The sequence below is a fragment of the Syzygium oleosum genome, unplaced genomic scaffold (assembly GCF_021117445.2).
Source record: "Syzygium oleosum isolate NSW1041296 unplaced genomic scaffold, Sole_v2.1 Sole_v2.06, whole genome shotgun sequence".
NCBI classification, from domain to species: Eukaryota; Viridiplantae; Streptophyta; class Magnoliopsida; order Myrtales; family Myrtaceae; genus Syzygium; species Syzygium oleosum.
The window spans coordinates 2,421,682-2,445,979 of record NW_026607490.1 but is presented as its reverse complement, the minus strand read 5'-3'; the positions used below and the strand labels follow the sequence as shown (position 1 = coordinate 2,445,979).

The 24,298-nt window shown below is 40.7% G+C and overlaps 4 protein-coding genes across 5 annotated transcripts; 3 read left to right on the top strand and 1 right to left on the bottom strand.

Moving 5' to 3' along the window:
• The first annotated feature begins 8,380 nt into the window (after window positions 1–8,380).
• LOC115688797 (G-type lectin S-receptor-like serine/threonine-protein kinase LECRK1) lies at window positions 8,381–10,756 on the top strand. Its single transcript, XM_030614720.2, has one exon. It carries the CDS (start codon window positions 8,381–8,383, stop codon window positions 10,754–10,756), a length of 2,376 nt encoding a protein of 791 aa, XP_030470580.2.
• Window positions 10,757–11,107: 351 nt separating this feature from the next.
• On the top strand, window positions 11,108–15,133 carry LOC115688804 (G-type lectin S-receptor-like serine/threonine-protein kinase LECRK1). 2 transcript variants are annotated; one of them, XM_056312227.1, is made up of 3 exons: window positions 11,108–12,127; window positions 12,589–13,095; window positions 13,231–15,133. In XM_056312227.1, the coding sequence occupies exons 1-3, from the start codon at window positions 12,082–12,084 to the stop codon at window positions 14,910–14,912; spliced, it is 2,235 nt and encodes a 744-aa protein (XP_056168202.1). In that variant the 5' UTR covers window positions 11,108–12,081; the 3' UTR covers window positions 14,913–15,133. The 2 variants fall into 2 exon arrangements, with proteins under 2 accessions (XP_056168202.1, XP_030470588.2); XM_030614728.2 differs by having other exon boundaries at window positions 12,589–15,133.
• A 1,937-nt stretch (window positions 15,134–17,070) lies between these two features.
• LOC115688806 (uncharacterized) lies at window positions 17,071–18,141 on the top strand. The gene is made up of 3 exons (XM_030614730.2): window positions 17,071–17,335; window positions 17,417–17,505; window positions 17,683–18,141. The coding sequence occupies exons 1-3, from the start codon at window positions 17,149–17,151 to the stop codon at window positions 17,806–17,808; spliced, it is 402 nt and encodes a 133-aa protein (XP_030470590.2). The 5' UTR covers window positions 17,071–17,148; the 3' UTR covers window positions 17,809–18,141.
• A 3,311-nt stretch (window positions 18,142–21,452) lies between these two features.
• Window positions 21,453–23,960, bottom strand: LOC115688805 (G-type lectin S-receptor-like serine/threonine-protein kinase LECRK1). Its single transcript, XM_030614729.2, has one exon. It carries the CDS (start codon window positions 23,876–23,878, stop codon window positions 21,527–21,529), a length of 2,352 nt encoding a protein of 783 aa, XP_030470589.2. The 5' UTR covers window positions 23,879–23,960; the 3' UTR covers window positions 21,453–21,526.
• Between the last annotated feature and the right edge of the window lie 338 nt (window positions 23,961–24,298).

The window sequence follows — 24,298 nt, the reverse complement described above, 5'->3', positions numbered from 1 at the left end:
AATGTTTTCCATGGGAAAACGTTTTCCTTCCTCACCCCCAAATCCTTAATTGTTTTAAGGAAAATGACTTCCGTTTCTGAGAAGCAGAAGTCATTTTCCGGAAGTCTGAAGCTCTGCTTTGCTTCAGACTTCTTCCTATTTTCTTTTTTTTTTTGTTGCTTCTACTTCTTCTAGCCAGTCGGCGGCCGGCGAGCGGCGAGCTCGGCCTCGCTAGAGCCTCGCCGATGACCTCGGGCGAGGTTCGCCGACGTCCGGCGAGGCCCGAGCTTGCCGGCCATGCGAGCTGGGGCCTCGCCAGATCCGGCGACCTGGGCGAACTCGACCTCGCCCAGGTCACCGGCCGGGCTAGCTGGGGCCTCGCCGGCCTATGGCAACGCTCGAGCTCGCCTCTGGCCGGTCGCCGGACGTCGGCCGTGGCCGTGGCCGGCGACCTGCCGGAGAAGAAGAAGGAAAAAGAACACAGCCGGCGGCGATCGTTGCCGAAAGCCGAAAAATATTTTCCGAAACTTTTTCATATTTCAGTTGAACACCGGAAAATTGTGTTCCGGAAAAATATTTTCTAGAAAATGATTTCCGGAAAAACATTTTTCAAAAACACAATATTTTTCGCCAAACGAACGGAGCCTAATTGTAAGAATTGGGCCTTTAAAAGAAAAAATAAAAAAACAATGGGCCAAGTAAGTCACTTAAGCCTATTCTTAGTGTTTTTTATTGTCCTTCAGCCTGCACGCAAGTACATAAATGAGCAAAGCAGGTAACAAGAAGATGGGTTAATATCATAAAAAATCCAAAATTAGTACATCTATGATAAATTTACCCTAAACTAGTTTTTTGACTATAAAAAATCCTAAATTGATACACCTGTGACAATTTAATCCTCCGTCAGTTTCCGTTAAATTTTAACGTTAAATTTTTGAGTTGGATGACACGTAGCAATTGACTGGTGTACTAGTTTGAGGTTTTACCCTCCGTTTGTCACAAGTGTACCGGATTGTGATTTTTCATAGTATTAAACCAAATTATTGGAGGGCAAATTTACTATAAATGTACCAGTTTGGGGTTTTTAGTGGACAAAAAATTAGTTTGGAGTAAATTTATCACAGGTGTATCGGTTTGGGATTTTTCGTGATAAAAAAATTAATTTGGGGTAAATTTGTTAGAAATATATCAGTTTGAGATTTTTCGTGATATTAACCCTAAAAAGAAAGGAAGAGAGAGAAGATAAATCAAAACAAGGAAAAAGGGGTTCGTCCGTGAAAAAGAGGAAAAGAGAGGAAAGAAGGAAAAATCTTTGCATGTAGTCAATCCGAACACTCTGACAAGTCAATCAATTTCGAATTGCAACGCCTAGTAAGTATTCAAGCCTATTGTTCGTCCAATCGGAGTAATTATCAAAGTTAGGTCGTAAATTTGGAGTTATGTGAATTTTAAGCTACAAAATCTGATTTTAGAGTTACTAAGCTATATATTTATGTGGAAAAGAAAATTTAGGATATTGTGGAACCATAGGGTTGGACAAAAATCGATCTTGAAGTACGGCTTGATCGAAACGAATTTATGAAGTTTCGTGTGTGAGTTAGGTGTAACGAACAATCCGCATAACGGACAAAAATGAATGTTCGTTAAAAATGAGTTTTTCCATTAATGAGTAAAAGTTGTTTTATCGACGATTAAGCGAAGTTTATGTCAAGTCGTTCATTACAGAAGTGTATTACTCGGTTTTTGATATCGTTTTTCGATAAATTGATTGGAATACAAGTGCGTCGGCTTGAGTAACCTTCGTAGGTTGGTTTTCAGCTTTCCTAGGTGAGTGGTATTGTCTCTTTTATAAATTTACAAACTCATATCTTGAAAGTGATAGAGATTTAATATAGCATGAGTTATGAAAGAGCATATTTCTTGCATAAATTAGATCGAGCTTTTACTACTTTTTTAATCAATTGACAAGGCATTGGAAGGCATTATTTGAGATAATTTGAAATGATCATTTGCAAACGTCTTGGTTAAATGCTTTGCGAAAGAAATTGCCAAAGGCTATATATATATATATATATATATATATATATATATATATATATATATATATATATATATATATATATATATTTATATTGATTTGTGAAACGCTTTATGAAATGCATTCTATTTAGTAAATAGAATTGAGAAAGATTATATGATTCGATTTGTGAAACTGGTTTATGAGATGAATTATGGATTTATTTTGTACGTTATCTGATAATGATATTAGTGGATTATGCTCATATCGCTATGATTTAGAACCTATTGAGGGCATAAATATGCATACTATATCAGGATGTTCTTCTGGGTCAAACCACCGGCTGATATAGGTGAAGATTTAGCATAGGGGGATAAACTTGATTGCCTTTGTCACTAGCGTTAAGCGTGACCATAGTTAAATATTGAGCATTTGATTAGTCAATGGAATGGACCATTGGCATTTGATTTAATAGAGATTAATCAATGGAATGAACCATTGATAATTGATTTGTTATTGTTGATTATTGATATGATATGTAAAGAGTACTTTTGTGAAAAGATATAATCCACTTTTGACATTTTTCGTAGATTGTATTATGTATTTGGAATTAATGAGTTATGAAATTGGTTTATAAATATGCGTAGTGAATGTTCGATCCACTTAGAAGAGATGCATTACTCACTGGGCTGTAGTTGCTCATTTAATTTATCTTACTTGCTTTTTAGGTTCTTCAGCGAGTCGGAAGTAGGATGAGAGTGTTATTGTTATCAAAAGGACATTTTGATAGTGAGGATTTTTAGGTATGAGTTTTATATGGCTGCAATGAACTTCTGAGATAGTTGTTTGTTGGAGATCTATATATATAGATTAGAGAAACTCTGATATTATAACAATATGACTCTTTTATCATATATATATATGTATATATTTCGATATCAGATTGATGATAGTTCTGTCTAGGCTACTTCTTTCAAGTGGGAGGATGGCTGTATCATTTCCCTTTTCTTGTAGAGTTGGGGATGTGACATTAATAGCTTACAAACATAGCTCAGCTTTTAAGGCAATAATAGTAGCTTATCCAAAAAGTAATTATTTACTATTCGACTTACAACATCAAAGTGATAATAACCTACGAAACTTTAAAGTTTGATTATTTCGTTAGTATGTTATCAACAGATAACCGTGGGTACTCAAATGGCAGTAGTTAATAGTTATTGCTCAAACTAGATCATAAGTGAATGGAAAATGGTTACATAATCCTCCGGTTTTTTTACTTGATTGACAGTTCTTATTGCATTGTGCATGGCTTATGTGGCTTTGATAGTTATTGTACAATGGACGGCGAGCGACCTCTGTGTCGGTGTTTTCCTTGGTACGGATCATGTTGACCGTAAGAACCAGTTTAGTGGGTGCGAGAGGAACTGCTGGGAAGAACGGTGCAGGGACGCTAAAGAAAACATCGTTTACCTTTAAAGAAACTTGTCTGAAGCAAAAGCTTCCTCTTATGTATGCTTGGACTGTTCCTGAACAAATCATTCAGAGCATTTTTCAAGGTGGAATTAGAAGGCATCGAAGCTTCGAACACCAATAACTCTGATTCGCAGGGGCAGGTAGAAGTCCACAACAAGAAATAAACACTTCAACTACTTTTGGTGACCGAAGGCCTTACGACATGCTCGTGCACCAGCTCAGCCTATCGCAGTCGCTATTCTTTTCACCTTCAAGTTGCGAGTGTTTGAGTACAAGAAGATAGTACAAAGTGGACCGGGCCTCGGTGATGGCCGACGATCGGCTAGAGACAAGGGCTGGCCTCGGGCGAGCCTCGCCGGCCCTCGCCCAACCACCGCAAGGTCGGCACTAGCGAGGCTCGACCTCTCTCATGGCGAGGCCGACCTCATGGTGGCTGGGCTAGGTCAAGCCTTGCCGGCCATTGCCAAGGCCTGGCGAGCAGTTAGAGGAGGAAGAAGAAATGAAAAAGAAGAACAAAAAAAAAAGAAAATGACATTTTTTCAAATATTATTTTTGGGAACAAAGAAGTTGATGTTTTTTTTCTTTTTTGTTTATGTTCCAAATTTATTTTTTAGCTACTTTTCTATTTCGGAGAACAAAAAAATTAACTAACATTACCGAATGAATTTCTGTTCATTTTCTGTTCCGAAGAATAAAATAACAGAAAAATTAGAAAATATGATGGTTATCAAAGACCGGTTGACATTAAGCATGTCACGTGGTCCTCTGTACGTTTTCTAATGATTATTACTCAGATGACTAACCCAAAAGACCTGGCACAAGAAGGTCCAGGTCACCCAAGACTCTCTGCCACCTTCGGTCGACACACATTTATCACTGACCAGTTTTCCTTGGCAAGCATTTTCTTCCCGCGTGCACACGGGGGAGACTTGGAAACATCTGGTTGGTCTCTGAGAGAGAGAGAGAGAGAGAGAGAGAGAGAGAGTTCCTAGTCAATGGAGGTCTGCTTGGGCCGACATGTTAGCCACATTTTGTGCCAAGTCCTTACAATGAATCTGGATGCGGAACCACCTCTTCTCGAAAGTGCTTGGAAAATTCGTAATATGGAAATTAGAGGCAAAAGGCCTAAGGGTGACTAGCAAAGTCTCTCGTCTACGCGTGTGTTGAACGTTTAGGAGTTTGGCAAGCATTCATTTTGGCCACATCTTTTATTGAAGTAGACAGAAGCTAAAATGGAGATCTTCTTGTGCACATGACTTGACTCTGGTAAGTCGTCGCAGAAACATAGCTAGGAACAGCTTTTCTTCTCACGTACGTTTTGCTTCTTTGCCCAGTCCTCTCCCGCCCTAAGTCCTTAGATTTTCAGGTTTTGTTCTCCTCTTCTTGCTTGTTCATTGGACAACTGGATGCCCTTGGAAATTGTCCCAAAGCATCTTGTCTAAGGTTAGTGAGATTCTAACTAAGATATATGAACTTGTGTTTTTTTACTCGTGCGGCGGCCCTTCAAACACGTACTGTTCCACCGTGTGTCTGTGAAACCCCAAAAGCCAAATCCTTTTGTTTTCCTTTCTTTTCTCGCACCTCACTTGGCCCCACATGTGTTCCCTTCTTTTTATATTATTTTATTTCTTTTCTCCGACAAAGACCTTTTGCGCCCATAACTACAATAGATATCACCAAATAAGTGTGCCCGTTATATTGTCATGTAGTGACAAAGAACTATTAATCTTAAAGATAAAGGACACTGAAAATTTTAGTGCAATTGAATTTTAAAACTTTCAAAAAGTAAAATCAAGTCCTAAAATTTATCATAAAAGTGCAATTGAGTTCTAAAATTTTCAAAAAGTACAATCAAATCCTAAAACTTTTAAAAAGTATGAATCCTAAAACTTTCAAAAAATTGCAATCAACAGAATGACTTGATTGGATCAATTTTGAAAGTTTTAGGACTTGATAGCACTTTTGAAAGTTTTAGGACTTGATTGCACTTTTATTATAATTTTTAGGACTTAATGGCACTTTTTGAAAATTTTAGGATTCAATTGCACTTTGTGATAAGTTTTAGAACTTCTAATGTATTTATTCCTTAATCTTAATCCAAATAGAAAAGCGCAAATAGGCTCAAATTCAAGATATAATTTAACAGTAAGAACTAGTTTAGTGGGTGCGCGAGGAACTGCTGAGAAGAATAGTGCAGGGACGCTAAAGAAAACTTGTCATCGTTTACCTTTAAAGAAACCTGTCTGAAACAAAAGCTTCCTCTTATGTATGCTTGGACAGTTCCTGAACAATCAATCATTCAGAGCATTTTTCAAGGTGGGATTCGACGGTATCGAAGCTTCGAACCCCAATAACTCTGATTCGCAGGTGCAGGTAGAAGTCCACAACAAGAAAGAAACACTTCAACTTCTTTTGGTGACCGTAGACCTTACGACATGCTCGTGCATCAGCCTCTCGCAGTCGCTGGTCTTTTCGCCTTCAAGTCGTGAGTGCTTGAGTACAAGACGATAGTTCAAAGTGGAAATTTTGGTTTCACAGAGGAAATTTTAAATTGTAATGCATTCATTTCCATTCCTTTCCCTTGCTAGCCTTTGAGTACACAGGTGAGAATTAGCGGAGCCTCGGAGAGCCGTGGACGCTCCTTTGTTATACAAAAGCGAAAGTTAACAAGGGTGCAACTAAGAACGAACTGGCTCTTTTTCAATTGAATGCTGCCAAATGCTCACAGTACTCGATTACATGGTAACATGTTTTCTTGAGAAAGTATCTTCTGTAGCAATTCTTCGATGAATGCCCCCATACACCCCGTCTTTGACCTAGCTCGACTGACACAAGGGCATCTAAGAAAGTGTTGTACAGCAGAACTAAAACTATGCTGCTGTATGCTGACATTGAATCTTTCTAATACTTTCAAACGCGTATTTTAAATTTAAGGACTTTGAAGAGGCATTGATTTGGAAGAGCACATAAGGTTAGTCCCTCCCCAATGAAAATTGTAGTCAGGGAAGAACTGAATTTTATAGGCACTGACTTTTTAGATCTGCATTATATTAAAATGGGTTAATTTGGGCTGACCTTCAAATCACTGATAAGTTTTCCTTGCAAGCATTTTTTCCCCGGGTGGGGCAGGATATTGATCGATCTTCGTGGTATTGGTTTTTCTTCCTTTTCGTGCACATGGGGAGACTGGAAGACATTCGGTTCGTCTGTGTGCCAGGAGCGAGAGAGAGAGAGAGACGGCAAGTCAAGATGACCTCACAAAGTCATCCATGCAAGCTGTTAGCAACTTCTCCGAACCCCTCAACTTCTCGAGAATTTTGGGGTGTCAAAATCATTGAGGAATTTTGGATGAATGATTTCACACATTGATATTACGCTATTTCAAAGCAATAGTTTTTCCATCAAAATTTGATATATAATTCAGATTGTAAAGAAAATAAGAAAATATTTGTTTCTTTTGAAAGTTTCTAGTATTTTAGGTTGAAGAAAAGTTAAGGTGCGTTCGAAGCGGGATTCTAATTAAATTAAGATTTAATACCACCGAAAATCCCAAATTAGTACACCCGTTTTTCCCAAAATAATTTTTATGTCGCAAAAAATCCCAAACTGATACACCTGTATCACATTTACCCTAAAAAAATCCCAAATTTACCACAATTTGGCGTAAATGTGACGCGTGTATATCAATTTGGGTTAAATGTGGCATCTGTATTCCGGTTTAGGATTCTTTGTTACATAAAAATTAATCTGGAGTAAATGTGTCGCGTGTGTATTAGTTTGGCAGTTCTTCTTCCACCGGATATTGCATCACTTTCTCCGAGTTAATTTGAGGTATTAGGGGGTGGACAAGTCATTTGAGCTGGTTAACAAACAAATTTTTTTTGTTATTTCTCGTTTCTGCGCTTATATATATAATACATCCATTTCCATTCCTTTCTCTTACTAGCCTTGAGTACACTAGCGAGAATTAAAGGGGCTTCGTAGCTTGCAAGCTAAAAAAGAAAAGGAATAATGACATAAATGATCCTGAACTTTCGCTCAATGTGTAACGTGATCCCTCAACTTTACCTCAATGTGCAAAGTGATCCTTGAAATTTTAATTTGTTCAATGTAGTCCATGAACATTTTGTACATGTTTAATTTAATCCTTAAACTCTATAAAAATGTTAAATGTTATCTTTCCACTGATTCAAGTTAATGGACAATCTTAAACATTTCTTTCATATAGTTGAACATATATAAAAAGTCTATGGATCTCATTTCTTTAAAACGCCTCCCGTCGAACTCCACGACTTCACAACGCCATAAACCACAATTTCTATAAAACTCCATAGCTTAATAACTCAAAAATCGAATTTCGCGGCTCAAATCTCTAACTCCAAAAATTACTTCGATTGGACGAACAATGGACATGAATACTTAGCGGGCGATGCAATACGAAATTGAATCGATTTGACGAGATCCCACGGCGCAAAACCTTCTTATCTTTTCCCTTTCCTCCTCTTCCTCCTCCTCCTTCTTTCCCTTTTCCTCTTTCCTTTTCTTTCCGCTTGTGCGAGCTCTCGGTCTTAAAAAATGCAGTTCACTGTGCTGCTTTATTGACCGAGTCTTCTTACTCTTCTTTCTTTCTTTTTTATTTTCTTTTTCTTATGGGCCCCACCACTAATTTTCTTCTTTTTTCAAGATACGAATATTACAAGGTTTGTTCCTCTCCAATGAAGATTGTAGTGGGGAAGAACCGAATTTTGTTTTTTTCTGTGAAGTGCAGTCAAGTCTCCTTTGGTAAGCGGTACTTCCAGTGTCCTTCCCAGATGCTTCTTCTTCCTTAGCTCTCTATTTAATCACAAAACTGATAACAGGTTTTCAAGATTCCTGTAGAACTTTTCTGCTCTCTCTCTCTCTCTCTCTGTGATGGCCTCTCTGCAAGTTGCTTCCCTCCTATTATTGCTTTCCTCGGCTGTCACTGTCAGTGCCCAACGAAGGACCTCTGATACCTCCAATTTGATAGCTGTTGGTTCTACACATTCTCCAAGCACCAACCAGACTTCATGGTTTTCGCCTTCTGGTCTCTTTGCCTTCGGGTTTTATCCGGAACGTGGCAAATATGCTGTGGGAATCTGGCTTGTTGGTAATCCTAATAACACTGTCATTTGGACAGCGAATCGAGATGATCCTCTTGTCGATTTTAGTTCTTCTATTGTGTTCAGCACCTATGAGCTCGTTGTTCGAACCTATCAGGAAGGACTAGCCAAGCCGATTATTTCATGGCAACAGCCGGCAGACTCAGCTTCGATGCTTGATTCTGGTAATTTTGTCATCTATAGAGCGTCTGCTGTAATTTGGCAAAGCTTTGATTCCCCAACGGACACTCTTGTAGTTGGTCAACAACTGTTAAATCAAAAGGCATTGGTTTCAAGCAAATCTCCTGTAGACCACTCGAGTGGGCGATTTCATGTTGTAATGCAGGGTGATAGCAACCTCGTTGCATACGGTGTTAATTACACTAATGTTGATACCGATGCATATTGGGCCACCAATACCCAAACAGAAAGCAATGTCCCATACTTATACGCATTGGTCCCGGACAGAGTAGCCTTGTTCTTTAAGGATGGGCTTGTAACGCTTCAAGCTAATAGCTCAGTTTCAGATCAGAAGAGCATTCTACTTTACCGTGCAACGCTGGATTATGATGGAAATTTCAGGCTCTATTCGCACAGTTTCATTAACGGTGATGCCTTGAGCTCAAACGTGTCGGTAAAATGGTCAGCACTGGATTCCCCGTGTGTTATAAAAGGTTTTTGTGGACCGAACAGCTTCTGCAAAGTCACGGACCAAAAGGCAGGGTGTCATTGCTTCCCAGGGTTTGATTTTGTTGATGAGAGTCATGATTCCCCTGGCTGTTACAGGAGGTCCGACTACGAACAACTCTGCAGGGATGAAGAGTCTGCCTTGTCTTTTAGTATTGTCCCAATGAACAGTACTACGATAGGGGGCCATCCTTATTCTGTGATGCCACTTTCCCTTGAAGAATGCAGCAGGTCTTGTTCAGACGACTGCCATTGTGAAGCTGCTTTGCACGTCAATGATATCTGTGAGAAAAAGAAGCTTCCCATCATTTATGCAGCTACAATTCCGAATGGATCTTCCACAGTTTTGATCAAGAAATTAATGCCTGCCCCTCCTGGAAAACCAAAGCGGCCCAATCAACATGTGACCAAGGGAAAGAAGAGGCTTATTTTGATCTTATCAATAAGCTTGGGTTCCTTTGCAGTTTTGTGTTGCCTGATTGCAGTCTTCAGCTTATCGATGTATCATTACCAAGTTCATAAGTATGAGAGGCTGGTCAAACTTCCTGCTTTGGGTTCAGTGCAAGAGTTTACCCTGCAATCTTTTTCTTTTAACGAGCTCGAGAAAGCCACCAGTGGGTTCAGGGAAAAGCTTCACAAGGGCTCCCTATGGACGGTGTACAAAGGGGCTATATCTGATGGTAAAAGGCCTGTAGCAGTGAAGAGGCTAGAAAGAGAAGGGGAAGAAGGAGAACAGGAGTTTCGAGCAGAAATGGCTACAGTTGGACGTACTCATCACAAAAACTTAGTTCGGCTGCTCGGGTTTTGCAAGGAAAACTCTAGGAAAATTCTTGTCTATGAATACCTGAACAATGGACCCCTCGCGGATCTTCTGTTCAATGTTGAAAACCAGCTGGCCTGGAGAGAGAGAGTAAGAATTGCAATGGAAGTTGCAAGAGGAATCCTATATCTACATGAAGAATGCGATCTTCAAATCATTCATGGTGCTATTACAACTCGAAACATTCTAATCGATGAATCATGGACGGCAAAGATCTCAGATTTCAGGTTAGCAAAGGTTTTAGCGCCAAATCAAACAGGAATTCTCTATAATGCCAAAGGTAAGAGAATATACGCAGCACCTGAACTGCACAAGCATGCCTTATTGTCCACAAAGGTTGATATTTATAGCTTTGGAGTTGTGCTATTGGAAACCGTGTGCTGCCGAAGCAACATGGTGGTCGATGTTTCGACGGCAGATGAAGTGCTTCTTTCCACATGGGTACATAAGTGTTATGTTGCCAGAGAGCTGAAAAAACTAATTATGGATGATGAACAAGTGGACATGAAAAGCCTAGAAAAGATGGTGAAAGTGGGACTCCTTTGCATTCAAGATGATCCAAGTCTTCGCCCTTCAATCAAAGATGCTATATTGATGCTGGAAGGCACCAAGGATATCCCGGACCCCCCCTTCCAAACAATGTCCTCAGTTTTCTCTTAGTCTGTATCATATGTATAAGTTATTGTACCTTTTCTGAAATATGGCCTTCTCCTTCCATTGGTGTAAGGCTAGTTTGAACGTAGAAGTGAGATATATGATCAAAGACTTTGAAAGAAGTCCTTAAAAACTTAAATCTCACCCTTTTATTCATTTGTTATCTCTTTTTTCATTAAGAAATAACTGGTTTGGTTTATCAGCAAACTATGTTTGCATGACTATCATGTGTTGAGTAGTACATCCAAGGTGTAACTGTGTGTTAACAATTGTTGATATGTTCAAGCTCTCGGTATGATTGGCTTGATTCTAGTTGATTTGTTACTGATGACAGGAAAAATCAAATTGATTCGGTAGTAAGAAGCTAGGGACAACTTCGGAAATAGAATTCTGACCACTTGCTTTAGAGAGTTCATGCTTCTTGAATAGTGACTTATCTTGGTGGGATTACTGATACACACTATTGTTCATCTAAGTTTAAGGTACAGTTTGGCAACAAACTGACCAAGCATACTCATCAAAATTGAAACTTCTGCATAACAGATTTGAAGAGCGAGAATGACATAGTTGGGTGACCTTCTCGATGTTAGGATTAGGCACACAAACACAACGAAATAGAGAGTAAATGCGAGAAAAAGAAAGGTTTTATCCCGGTTCACACTTAAACTAGAGCTACGTCCAGCAGAGGATTTCACTATAATTAACACCTCGCACCTCTTTGTTATAATTCTCAATTACAGGAGAAAGAGATTATATACACTTAGCAGCTATTCATGGACCCAAGCCCAAACTACCAATAAAATACGAGCTTAAACTATACAAGCCCTTTAGCTCGTGGGGAGCATGAACCACGCCCCAACACTCAAGTGCTTTCCAATAAAACTTAAATCTTCATTAATCTAGACATTGCCAGTGAAAATACTGTTCAGTCAGGTTATGAAAGTGTGGAACTGTAGGAGGTATTCATTCTGTAGAATTATTGGTCATGTCCTCTTAAATTTTACTGTTGGGCCAGCAATATTCTAGGAAGAGACCATTTGAGTGTCAGTTGGATTACTTGGAATCTCCGGCACCGATGACATCTTCATCAAATTAATCTTCATATTGTTGGCTAAAATATTGTTTACTCAGGTTATGGACCTGAACGGACAGAAAGGGTATTGATTCTATTGGACAGTTGACCTTGTTCAATATAGTTTCCTGGCTCATTTGCAGATTGGTTGGGACAGCAATATTCCAAGGAAATTATCATCGAGTCTCAGTTGAATAATTTCTGGCCAATGTCTTTCTACTAGAACAGAACAAGTCGTTCTCCAAAAAATTAATGACATATGTATTGTTTAGATCCAACTGGACAGGTTTTTTCTGGGGAAATCGGTGAGTATTATTTTCATGTGTGGGGGTGATTATTACCTGATAAAATAGTTATTCTACGTCTTTGCAAAAGTTACACCTATACATGGCTTATTTTCTCTGATAAGCGTTTAACTTGTAATTCCTCACGTAATTGTGACAGCTATGTTCTTTATTTCCACTGGTCCAGACATCACAATAGACTTGTCGTCACACTAGTTGGCGAGTCCTGCAAGTCAATAGGGGTGAAAGATGCTTGGCTGGATTCTCATTTTTCTTGTTTTTTCGAGTAGCAATGACTTTGCGAGTCAACGTGACTCACCAGAGTCTTGCAAGCAAGCCACAAGAAAGTTCTCAGTTTACAACATTTAAACGGAGTAGGAAGTTATGTTTACGACTCGCGCATACCCAGAAGTGAATTCCCACTTTATTAACAGATACTGCTCATGGCTTCTTCGTACATCATACTGATCTTCTACTTTTAGGGTATTACGTAGCGGCTGGATCTGAATTGTGCTCGATAAGCTTAGACTCAGCAATCAATCCCATAACTGATCCCACTTCCTGGACCTCGCCTTCTGGTCGCTTTGCATTCGGCTTCTACCAGGAAGGCGGTGGCTTTAAAGTGGGGATCTGGATGGTTCGTAAATCACAGAACACCACTGTGTGGACAGCAAATCGAGACGATCCGCCGGTGTCCTCAGATGCTGCACTGGAATTAACCCGTGATGGTTGGCTCGTTCTTAAAATTAGTCCTGGGAAGACTGAACGGATTGCTAACTCATCAGATAGAGCTTCATGTGCAGCCATGGACGATTCAGGGAATTTCATCCTCTATAACCAGCTTTCTAAGGTCATCTGGCAAAGTTTCAATTTTCCTACTGATACTTTACTTGGAGGCCAGTCCATACCCACTGGTACTGAATTATATTCAAGCGTATCTGGGACTAATCATTCAACAGGAAGGTTTCGTCTCAGTATGCAATCTGATGGTAACATCGTTCTCTACCCTAAGCATACTCAGAATTCTGGCATAGATGCTTACTGGGCTTCAGGTACTTGTTGTTACTTGCAGCCTGTTCATTTTCACCTTTATCTCAATTTCACTGGCACACTTATTCTACTAGACGAACGGGGACAACCTGAACCTATAGCAGAACCGGATACTCCTTCAGTGTACCATAATTCGACAATCTACCGTTTGATACTTGACTCGGGGGGATTACTCCAATTGTATTCTCACATATTCACTGAAAATGGCGACGATGTGGTGTCCTCAACGTGGACACGACCAGATGATAAGTGCAGCGTGAAGGGCTTATGTGGCTTTAATAGTTACTGTTCTATGGAGGGCAAGCAACCCGTATGTCGGTGTTTTCCTGGTACGGATTATGTTGACAGTAAGAACCAGTTTAGTGGGTGCGAGAGGAACTTCAAGGAAGAATGGTGCAGGGACTCCAAAGAGAATTTATCATCGATTACCTCCAAATCCATTGACAATGTGTACTGGCAGGACCCTCCCTATTTTCAGGTGACAATGGAAGTAGCGGATTGCAACATGTCATGTTTGGAAGATTGCGATTGTGAGGTAGCTTTATACGACTTCGATCAAGGAAATTGTATGAAACAAAAGCTTCCTCTTATGTATGCTCGGACAGTTTCTGGACACTTCAGAGCATTTTTCAAGATGGGAGTAGAAGGTATCGAAGCTGCCAATAATTCTGATTCACAGGTGCAGGTAAAAGTCAACAGCAAGAAAGAAACAATCCAACTACTTTCGGTGACCATAGGCCTTACAACATGCTCGTGCATCGCCCTTGCAGTCGCTGGTCTTTTCGCCTTCAAGTTGCGAGTATTTGAGTACAAGAAGATAGTAGAAAGTGGAATTTTTGGCTTGACAGAGGAACTTACTCTGAGGCCATTCTCTTACAGGGAGCTGAAGAGAGCAACAAACGGCTTCAAGGAAGAGTTGGGTAAGGGATCTTTCGGCACTGTCTACAAAGGAACCTTGTACAGGGGCAAAAGAGCTGTTGCTGTCAAAAGACTAGAGAAGCTGGTCAATGAAGGTGAAAGGGAATTTCGCGCGGAAATGCGCGTCATTGGTGCCACTAATCACCGGCACTTGGTTCGGTTGCTCGGCTTCTGCGCTGAGGCATCCAAGAGGTTACTTGTCTACGAATTCATGAGCAACGGCTCCCTTGCAGATCTGCTCTTCCGATCTGAAAGGCGTCCTGATTGGAACGAGCGGATGAGAATCGCCTCGGAAATTGCCCGGGGCATCCTCTACCTGCACGAGGAGTGCGATACGCCCATCATACACTGCGACATTAAGCCCCAGAACATCCTGATGGATGACTTCTGGACAGTCAAAATCTCCGACTTTGGGCTGGCCAAGCTGCTGATGCCGGATCAAACACGGACCTTCACAGTCATCAGAGGGACGAGAGGCTATATGGCGCCAGAATGGCACAAAAGCACTCCGATATCGGTGAAGGCAGATGTCTATAGCTATGGGATCATGCTCCTGGAGATCGTATTCTGTCGCAGGCACATGGATGTCAACGCACCGACTCCTGAGGAGATCGTTCTTTCCAGTTGGGCTTACAGGCATTTCAGGGATGGAGAGCTGGACAAGTTGGCCCCGGGCGAGGAAGTCGATAAGTGGTTGTTGGAGAAGCTGGTGAAAGTGAGCCTATGGTGCATTCAGGACGAGCCGGCTCTTCGCCCTTCGATGAAATCCGTGGTGATGATGCTGGACGGAACGACCGAAATATCGGTTCCTCCGTGTCCAACCGCCGCTGCTGTATGAACTCGAATTCGGATCTCGTCGCGGTTCCTCGTCATCGATGCATGCAATGTAACAATAATTTTGAGTCACAGTGTGCTTAGGATCACTCTCAAGGCGTGTGGCCTCGATTCTTGAATTTTCAGTAGCAGATGAACATAAGTATTTGTACCCAATTCAGATGTGTTGGTGATTTTCATCTTCCATTCCATCTTAATTCAAATCGGCATCGAGGCTTGAGATTTCCTTTGCCAGTCTAGATTGATTTTTCATTCTATACTTTTTGCTTAATCAGAATCTTCCGACTCATGCATTTTAGCTGCTTTTGAAATACGAAATTCATAGAAATTTCATTATACTTAAAAGTCAATGTGGATTAATATTAATATATATTGTAATTTTTTGAAATTTAAATACGAAAAAGGACACAAATAGTCCCTGAATTATGACCCAATATGCAATGTGGTCATTGAACTTTTAATTTGTTCAATGTGATCCATAAACTTTTAATTTGTTCAACGTAATCTCTGAACTTTTTGTATATGTTCAATGTAGTCCATAAATTATATGAAAACATTTAATGTAACCCTTCCATTAATTCAAGATCAAAGACTATATTGAACAATCTCATATAATTCATAGACTACATTGAGCATGTACTAAAAGTCTAGATACCACATTGAACAAATTAAAAGTTTTGGGACCACATTGAATATTTGACTAAAGTTCAGGACCACATTGAATAAATTAAAAGTTTAGGGTCACATTGTATATTGAGCCAAAGTTAACTTTAGGAGACCATATGTGAAAAAAATATCTTAATAGCGACAAAAAAAATATCTTAATATATATATACTTTCAGGGTAATGTATCTTTGTTTCAGGCAAAAGACTCTTCTCTCGTTTGCCGCTAAGTTCAATGTACATAAGATATACCTATATGAATATCACTATAGACATCAATACAGATACTTTCTGATTTGGAAACCGGTTTATTACTAGCCACATAGAATTTCTTGCTTTTTCCATTTTTACTACATTGAGAGTGATAAAATTTGTTTATTTTCACATGAAAAGCTTTTATAGATAGATCAAATTTTATTTTACGTAATTCAAGGTTACTAAGCAAAGGCTGTTTGGTAAAATTGAAATTAAGTGCTGAAAATTAAAATACTGAATTTTAAGTGCTGATGTATATAAGTGTTAAAAATAGGAACAAAAAATTGTTCTTTGATTTGTGAAAATCGATAACCAAATATTGTTTTTTTTTTTTTTTGATAACCGAGGTGTCCGCGCGGCCGGCGAGCTAGGGCTCGAACCAGCGGTGATGCCCGACTAGTCCTCGAGAGGGGCTAGCGCAGCATCCCACCGCCACGACCCCCCACTTAAATCACCGATGGGCGAATTTGAATCCAGGACCTCTCGTGAAAGGAACTGAGCGCAAACCAACGCGGCCACCGATGGGTGGGTGATAACCAAATATTGTTGATCTCTTCTCAAACATAAAAATACCCTGTTACTGATAAGTTTTATTCATGTATTTGACAAGAATTCAATTGTCATAAATTAATTTTTTTTTTATTGAAGGAGTTAAGTAACTTCTCCTTTACTTTCGAGAATAAGAGAATTTTGACTAAATTCAATTATTTAAGTCAAATTTATTTGATATTATCAAACGAGTTTAATCTCATTAAGTGTTGGCATTTTTAATTTTCAACCCTAAATTGGATCATCAAACAAGTTATAGTTATTATCAAACATTTTTTTCAGTCACATTTTTTTCAATCGAAAAAGTTGAAAACCTTATTTTGAAAAGATACTTTGTAAAATTACTTATTTTCGTATATCAAAAGTTTCTCACCCACAGAGTAACTTATAACCACTTTAAGGAGTTATTTCACATAAAAATGGTAAATCACACTACATAGCAGAAAAGTTAAGTTTTTCCACACAAATGAACAACTTAATCAATTTAGAAGTTAAATTTTCTCCGATCATAGATTAGTTATCTTATCTAATTTTAATAGCCAGTAAGGTTAAATTAACTCTTAAATCTATCTGAATTTCGAATGTAATTTTTTGGTCGAAATTTTAAAATGTAATTTGATTAGTACCTTTTAATTATATGAAAACCAGGTATAAATATAAAGATTATATTATTAAACTTTATATATTTCCAAAAGCAAAAAAAAGGTAATTTCAGCAACGGAGCTGCTCTGCTATTGCAACGCGGAGAACCAAATTTGCGGGCATCCGAAGCGATGCCGCCGGCGAGGAAGAGCAAATCGCAGCCGAGCTCGGCCCACTCAACCCGGTCCTCCTCCGCCGTCGACGGCGGCGGCGGCAGCTCCGGCGAGAGCTTCCCTTCTTGCCTGCGCGCCGTCCCTCCCTCCTCCGTCGCCATCACCGTCCACGCCAAGCCCGGCTCCAAGTCGGCGTCCATCACAGGTCCGATCCCCCTCCTCCTCCCCGCTTCCGTAACCTCTCTTCTGTTCTGATTCCGTGTTGCTTTGGTGCGTGCGTGCGAAGATCTCGGCGACGAGGCGGTGGGAGTCCAGATCGACGCGCCGGCCAAGGACGGGGAGGCCAACGCGGCGCTCCTCGAGTACATGAGCTCGGTTCGTTTCTTCTTGAACGCGACGAGTCGGTCTCTGTGTGTGGCTGTTGCATTATATGAGCGAAGATTTGCCGAGATGAAGAGCGATGTCGAGTGTGAAATTTGCAGAGATTGGTTTTTTTTTTTTTTTGTCTTTTGAAGATTCTCTGTTTCTTTGCGTTCTTGTTCTCTGAGGCAGGTTTTAGGGGTGAAGAAGAGGCAGGTTTCGATAGGGTCTGGCTCGAAATCGAGGGACAAGGTGGTGATCGTGGAGGAGGTGACTGTCAAGAGCGTTTTCGATGCGCTCACGAAAGCTTCGAAATGATGGCAAATGGTGGGTAGGCGGCAGAGAGGAGATGATGGCGCATACCCAGATAGCAGAACAACATACAGAAGAGATTCGAGTCCTCAACAGAGACCCAGACGGCACCAAGATTCAGGAGTTGCTGTGTCAAGGTTGTCTCTTTTGTCTTACCATGTAAAGATCACGGTGCTTTTGAACTAAAGCTGTGTGATTTTTGTTGATGTGCAATCGTTGTAGCCAGACCGATGCTGGAGCACACTAGAAAGTGCAGCATGGGTTTTCATTTCACCATGTTGTGTTTTGTACAGACGCGATTCGATAGCAAGGTTGATGGTTCTCGAGCCAGTTGTTGTTTCTCGATCAGTCGGTAAACATGCTCTCGCACTTATCTTCTCCGCTTGATGTGGTCTCTTTGGGTCTTCTATACAGTTCTTTCAATCAGCACCTGCCTGATGTCTTCTTTCCGCATTCCGCATCGGATGAGATATTTTCTAGTTTCTTAACAGCAACAACTTTGTAGCTATTCAGCAGCCTTCCTTTGTAGACTGTTCCATATGCTCCCTCGTCGATTTCTTCTGCAAAAGCTCCAGTCATTCATCTCTTTGTAAGAATATGATTTAGGCACGACATCCTGTAAGGCACAAGTCGTCATTTCGAACTTTATTTGCACCGAACCCATTGAGCCCGGAGATGCCCCTGGGGCTGCATTTGTCATCAGTGGATGACCACAGAGTGGACAGATTACCTTTCTTGGTTATGTTGTACAAGTAAAACCATAAAATCCCATCTGCATTGGTTCTCATTATCCAGATCATTCCTTCTTTGGGAGGCCCTCCTCTGGTGATGCTCCTTGTATCTTGACTGTGGTGTTCTATAGGGTAGAAATATCTGTCATTGTCAAGATAGAGCGCCACATTATCGCCTCTTCCATACGTCGCGGTTGCTCAATAAGCATATGGCGGTGTGTCTGGATTATTTACCGGATATTTTTCCATGTCGAGGTGCAAGATGCCTTCTGATTGATCAGTGGCGGAACCGCTCGAGAGCATCTCTTCACCTGACGATAGATGCTGGCCTACCATAATGCTATCCTTCGGTGAATCGAACTCTGCCATATTTTGTCCTTCTTAGAGTTGTAGAGAACATAATTGCCTGTCCCGAGCATAGAAGCTGAAACAGCAATATCTCTAGGAGTAGCTACAAAAGTTTATTCTGGTAGTGCTGACTGCGGAACAAGCCTCCCATCCGTAGTGAAATGCATGATGAATTTGCTTGGAACAGGACTGTCTCGACGGCAGCCAGACCACAGGTTTAGTTCCCGGAAAGACAACTCCTACTGACCAGACATCGCCTCTCTGACCAAACGCAAAGAGACTGGAAGGTGAGGGCCATGAAGAATTTGGCGGTGGGTGTGAGAGAAGCGCCAAGGCTTATCATGGGTCTGGTTTTGCGAAGTTGCTGTTGGGAACATGAATGCAAATGGAATGAGAAAGAATAGTGAAGTGGCCATAACCGGTAAAATGCCTTTGAATAGCTTGTGGGGCAAAGAAACTGATATTGTTTATGCTTCGTAGTGGTATACTAATGTCGAAAAAAAAGATAAAATCATACCCAAGTTGCAAACCTTTTGGGGTGTCAACGGTTAGGTTCGGATTTTTTAAAAATTCGAATCGTACCGTTAGGGTGTACACTTGAACTGAACTGAATCTCGAGCCGAATCGAATATGAACTGAACTGAAAACCCTGATTCGGATTTCGATTCGGATGAGAAAACCGGATATTAGGATTTCTCATGGCAATTTTAAGAGGGATGAGAAAGAGCATTCAATTTTTGTTGAGAATTTCAATTGAGTTTGGTTAACCGAACCGGAAGAAAAGAATGGATATTTTTTTCATTATCCGAACTGAAACCCGAACGGAACCGAAAAAGCACAAAATTTCGGTTCGGTTTTCGATTTGGTTTTTGACACCCCTAGTTACTATGGTAAAATAGGTGAAGGACTTGATTTTGCATTAGTGGACTCTACAATATGAATAAGGGTTAATACCACGAAAAGCCTCAAATTGGTACACTGTGACAAATTTACCCCAAACTGATTTTTTGACCATAAAAAATCCCAAACTGGTACACCTATGACAAATTTACCCTCCGTTAGTTTCCGTTAAATTTTATCATCAAATTATTTAGTTGGATAACACATGGCACGGGTGTAATAGTTTGGGATTTTACCCTCCGTTTGTCACATGTGCACCAATTTGTGATTTTTCGTTGTATTAGTCTAATTTAATGAAAACTAACGGAAGGTAAATCCATCATAAATGTACTAGTTTGGGGTTGAGGGTAAATTTGTCACAAGTATACCAGTTTGGGATTTTTTGTGGTAAAAAATTAGTTTGAGGTAAATTTATCACAGTTGTACTAATTAGGGGTTTTTCGAGCTATTAACCCTATAAATAAAAAAAAGTGAAAAGTGAGCAGTAATCTTGTATTCCAAGCTCTGAGAAATAAAGCTAGAGTTGAAATGGCTCATCTCTCCGACCCATCTTCGAATAGCTCTGGACGAAATTAGTCGGTCCACCTGCGTATTGTGCGGGCTCTATGAGCAAAGTAGTGGGTTACATTGGTAAGTTAGCAGCTTCAACAATCCTTGATTAGCCATTGCAGCTATCTGCAATAGTGCACATATTCACTATTTATACATTCTAAATCATCCATAAAATTGGACTTAGCCGATGCACAAATCACAAACAACTGTGTCCTTGAGGACATCAAGTTCAACAACCCATATAAAGAAGCTGATTCACGAGTGAAAATCATAGAAAGAAGTAAAGCTTCAAAGGGACTGCAAGAAATGGTCTTTGGAGTTTTTGTTTCTTATACAATGATGGTGAATTCTATTAGAAGAGGGAAAAGAGAAGGTACGTCTGACCTCATCTATGTGTAATTAAAGAGACAATTAAAACAATGAAAAGAGAAAAGCTCTGCAAGAATAGATCACCTCTTTGGGTCTTCTCTATAAACATGCTTAATTTCTGTGCTTGTTATTTTTCAAAAGACGAAATGTTAATGTTTAGATATGGAATTGCATTAGTTGAGGTGAGCAATGAAAAGGAACGAGAAGTACACTTTCTTGAATCAAACTCGAGTTTGATTCTCAACGCACTAATCATACTAGAAAAGTTTGATATCCTCTCCAAGTATACAGAAACCTAACTCATTTGAATCTCATATTCTCGAAACAAAAAGTAGGTGTGGATCATGTTTAGGAGGGCCAAAAAAGAAACTAGGGCATATTATTTCACGTCTCTGAATAATTTTGAATTTCGATAAACCTTTCGGCTTTCGCATGAGGTCAGCTGATCAGTAAGAACAGCATCGAACATTTAAATGGACAATCTGTTCATAGGCGAAATATTGTTGCCCCCTCTCCCTCAATACGCATTCTACGCTATTTGAAATTCGTGGCAGGTAATAGGATGCATACTGATACACTAAATCTGCCACCACAGGACGGTAAGGAATTGTTGAAATGAACTCAAAAGTAGTTTTACTTCCTATAAGAACGAAGAATTGCATTGGACAGAACAGGGTACTTAGTTCTATTGACACTACAGACAGACAATGCATGTTGGATGAATAAACCTAGAAACATGTGCTCTGCTCCTACAGTGAAAACAACTTTATTCATTTCTAATCCGAGCAGCTTTTGGTGGTGGTAAGTGCAGTTGCGAAGACAATTCAGATGACACTGAGGAAGGAAGTAGGACAAGGAGGGATTGGAACGTCGACCGTGCCTTCAAGCATCAGAAGCACCTTTCTCATCAAAGGACGAAGCGATGGCTCCTCTAGAATACACCAAAGTGCGATTGTAACCATCCTCTCCAATTGTTTTCTGTCAATAGTTTGATAATCCGCCAGTTTATCCAGCTCGCCAGCCTGGTAGCAGTTGTAAACCCACTCCTCAAGAACGGCTTCCTCCTCGGGAAGGCTCCAATCCACACTCCTTCGACCACAGATGATCTCCAGCAGCACAACTCCAAAGCTGTAAACGTCCGCTTTCACCGTCACCCGCAGATTCTTGTGCCACTCTGGCGCGACGTACCCCCGTGTACCTCTTATTCCTGTTGTGGTGTTGGTCTGATCTGGCTTCAGCAGCTTCGACAGCCCAAAATCAGAAATCTTTCCTTGCATGTTGTCATCTATCAATATGTTCTGAGGCTTTATGTCGCAATGAATGATCTGCGTCTCGCACTCTTCATGTAGATAAAGGAGGCCTCTGGCGACATGAAGAGCTAATCGCATTTTCACATCCCAACTGGCTTGCTTTTCGGGTTTAAAGAGGAGGTCAGCGAGAGACCCATTGCTCATGTACTCGTACACCAAGAGCCTATTCGGTCCATCATGACAATAACCTAGAAGCCGGACCAGATTCCGATGATGAGTCTTTCCAATAGTTTTCACTTCAGCTTGGAATTCACTTTCTCCCTCGGATGAGATCTTCTCTAGTTTCTTAACAGCTACGACTTTGCTTCCGTGCAGATTCCTCATCAGCGTGCCTTTGTAGACTGTTCCGAAAGCTCCTTTGCCAATCTCTTCCGAAAAGTTTCCAGTCACTTTCTTCAGGTCTTCAAATGAAAACGATCTAGGAGCAACATCTTCAATTGTTTTGAGAAATCCCTCCTTTGGAAGCATTTCATAAACCCAGACACGATTCTTGTGAACAATGGCTCCAGACACCGCCAACATTACTATTGCAAAAGCAATAGATGATGCAACTGCAATCAGAATGTCTCTCCTAGTATACTTTTCCTTTTCCTTTCGCACAAAACCATTTCCTCCATCTTCACCAGATCGATCATCAACTAACTTGACGTAAAGAACTGAGTTTGAGTTCCCGCCAATGACTCTCCTACCGAATCTTAGAGGAAGCCTCTGCTTGTTGCAGGACTGACCGTTGTATGTAACGGCCTCGCAATTGCAATCCTGCTGACATGCTGCTACACATTCTTCACTGGTCAATGATGTTAGAGTGGAATACGGGGCGTCCTCCCATATGGTGTTAGGAACAGGTTGAATGATGTATCTAGTCGTGGAGTCCATTGTCTTGCAGCTTTCTGCAGTGAAGTTCCTCTCACACCCTGCAGTCCCGTTGCCCACCTTCACTTGTGTGAATCCTGGAAGACACTGGCACTGAGGATTCACATCCATATTCACACAATACCCATTAAGCCCGCATATGCCCTTGGGACTGCATCCGTCGGTTGTGGCTGACCATACAACAGACCAATCGTCCTTCCTGGTTATGTTGTATGAGTATAGCCGGAAAAGCCCGTCTGGGTCAATCCTCGCAAGATAGATCATATCTTCTTTAGGACCTCCCTGGTTCGTGAAATTCGCAAGGTATACACCTTGGGGTTTCAATAGGTAGAGAAACCCATCATCCTCAAGATGTAGCGTCACGTTCGCGCCATTATTAGGTGTCTGGGAATCCCAGTAACCGTACGCAGCAGTGAATGGAGTACCCTCAGGATATAACGCAAGAACTCCATCTAACTGCATGATGGCGAGAAAGAGACCCGTAGAGGGATCGGTGACCGAAGCACTTGAATGCAACTCTTGCGATGCCAATAGACGTTGACCACCTAAAATGGTATCTGTTGGTGTGTCGAAGCTCTGCCATATGATGTCCTGGTTAGAGTCGTAAAGAACGAAGTTCCCCGAATCAAGCATTGAAGCTGAAGCAGTTGTACCGCTAGGAGCGGCAACGTATGTGTCCTGTGCTCGTGCTGACGACAAAACGATTCTGCCACTTCCATCGAAATGCAGAGTGGAATTGGTCGGAAGCGGAGGGTCATCTCTGTTGTAAGTCCAAACCACAGTTTTATTGGGAGTCCCTGGAAGGAAGATTCCCACGTAAAAACTGTTGCCTCTCTGGTAGAAACCAAACGCAAAGACACCGGAAGGCGAGAGCCATGAGGATTTGGAGGTGGGCGTGAGAGTATCGGTGAGGCTGATGTTTTTCTGTCCTTGGGAGGTTGCTGTTACGAACAGGAATGCCAACGGGAGGAGAAAGAAAAATGGAGCAGCCATAACAGGAGAGAGAGAGTGCCTGTGCGGTGAAATGGAGGTTCTGTGTACACAGGCTTGTGGTGTGAAGACTAGGCTCGTGGGTGTGCTTTGGGCCCGTTTGGTTCGACTTTGAGGGAATGCATTTAAGGGAATGCAAATACCTTTGGACTGAAGGGGTTTTTCGAAATGCAAGTAGTGTTTGGTAAGTATTTTTTTAAAATCAACTTGGGTTAAAGGACTTTTGCTAATTTTTTTTAAAAAAAAAAAACTCCAGTGGAGCTATTATTTGTATTACTTAGGAAAAAAACAGCCAACAAAAAACTGTTTTCAATCATCAACAACAATTTATACCTAAAAATTTTCGTCGATAATGAAGCTATTTTCTGTCAACCGATTTCTGATCTTTTACAAAAAACAATTTTCATATAATTGATTTTCTCG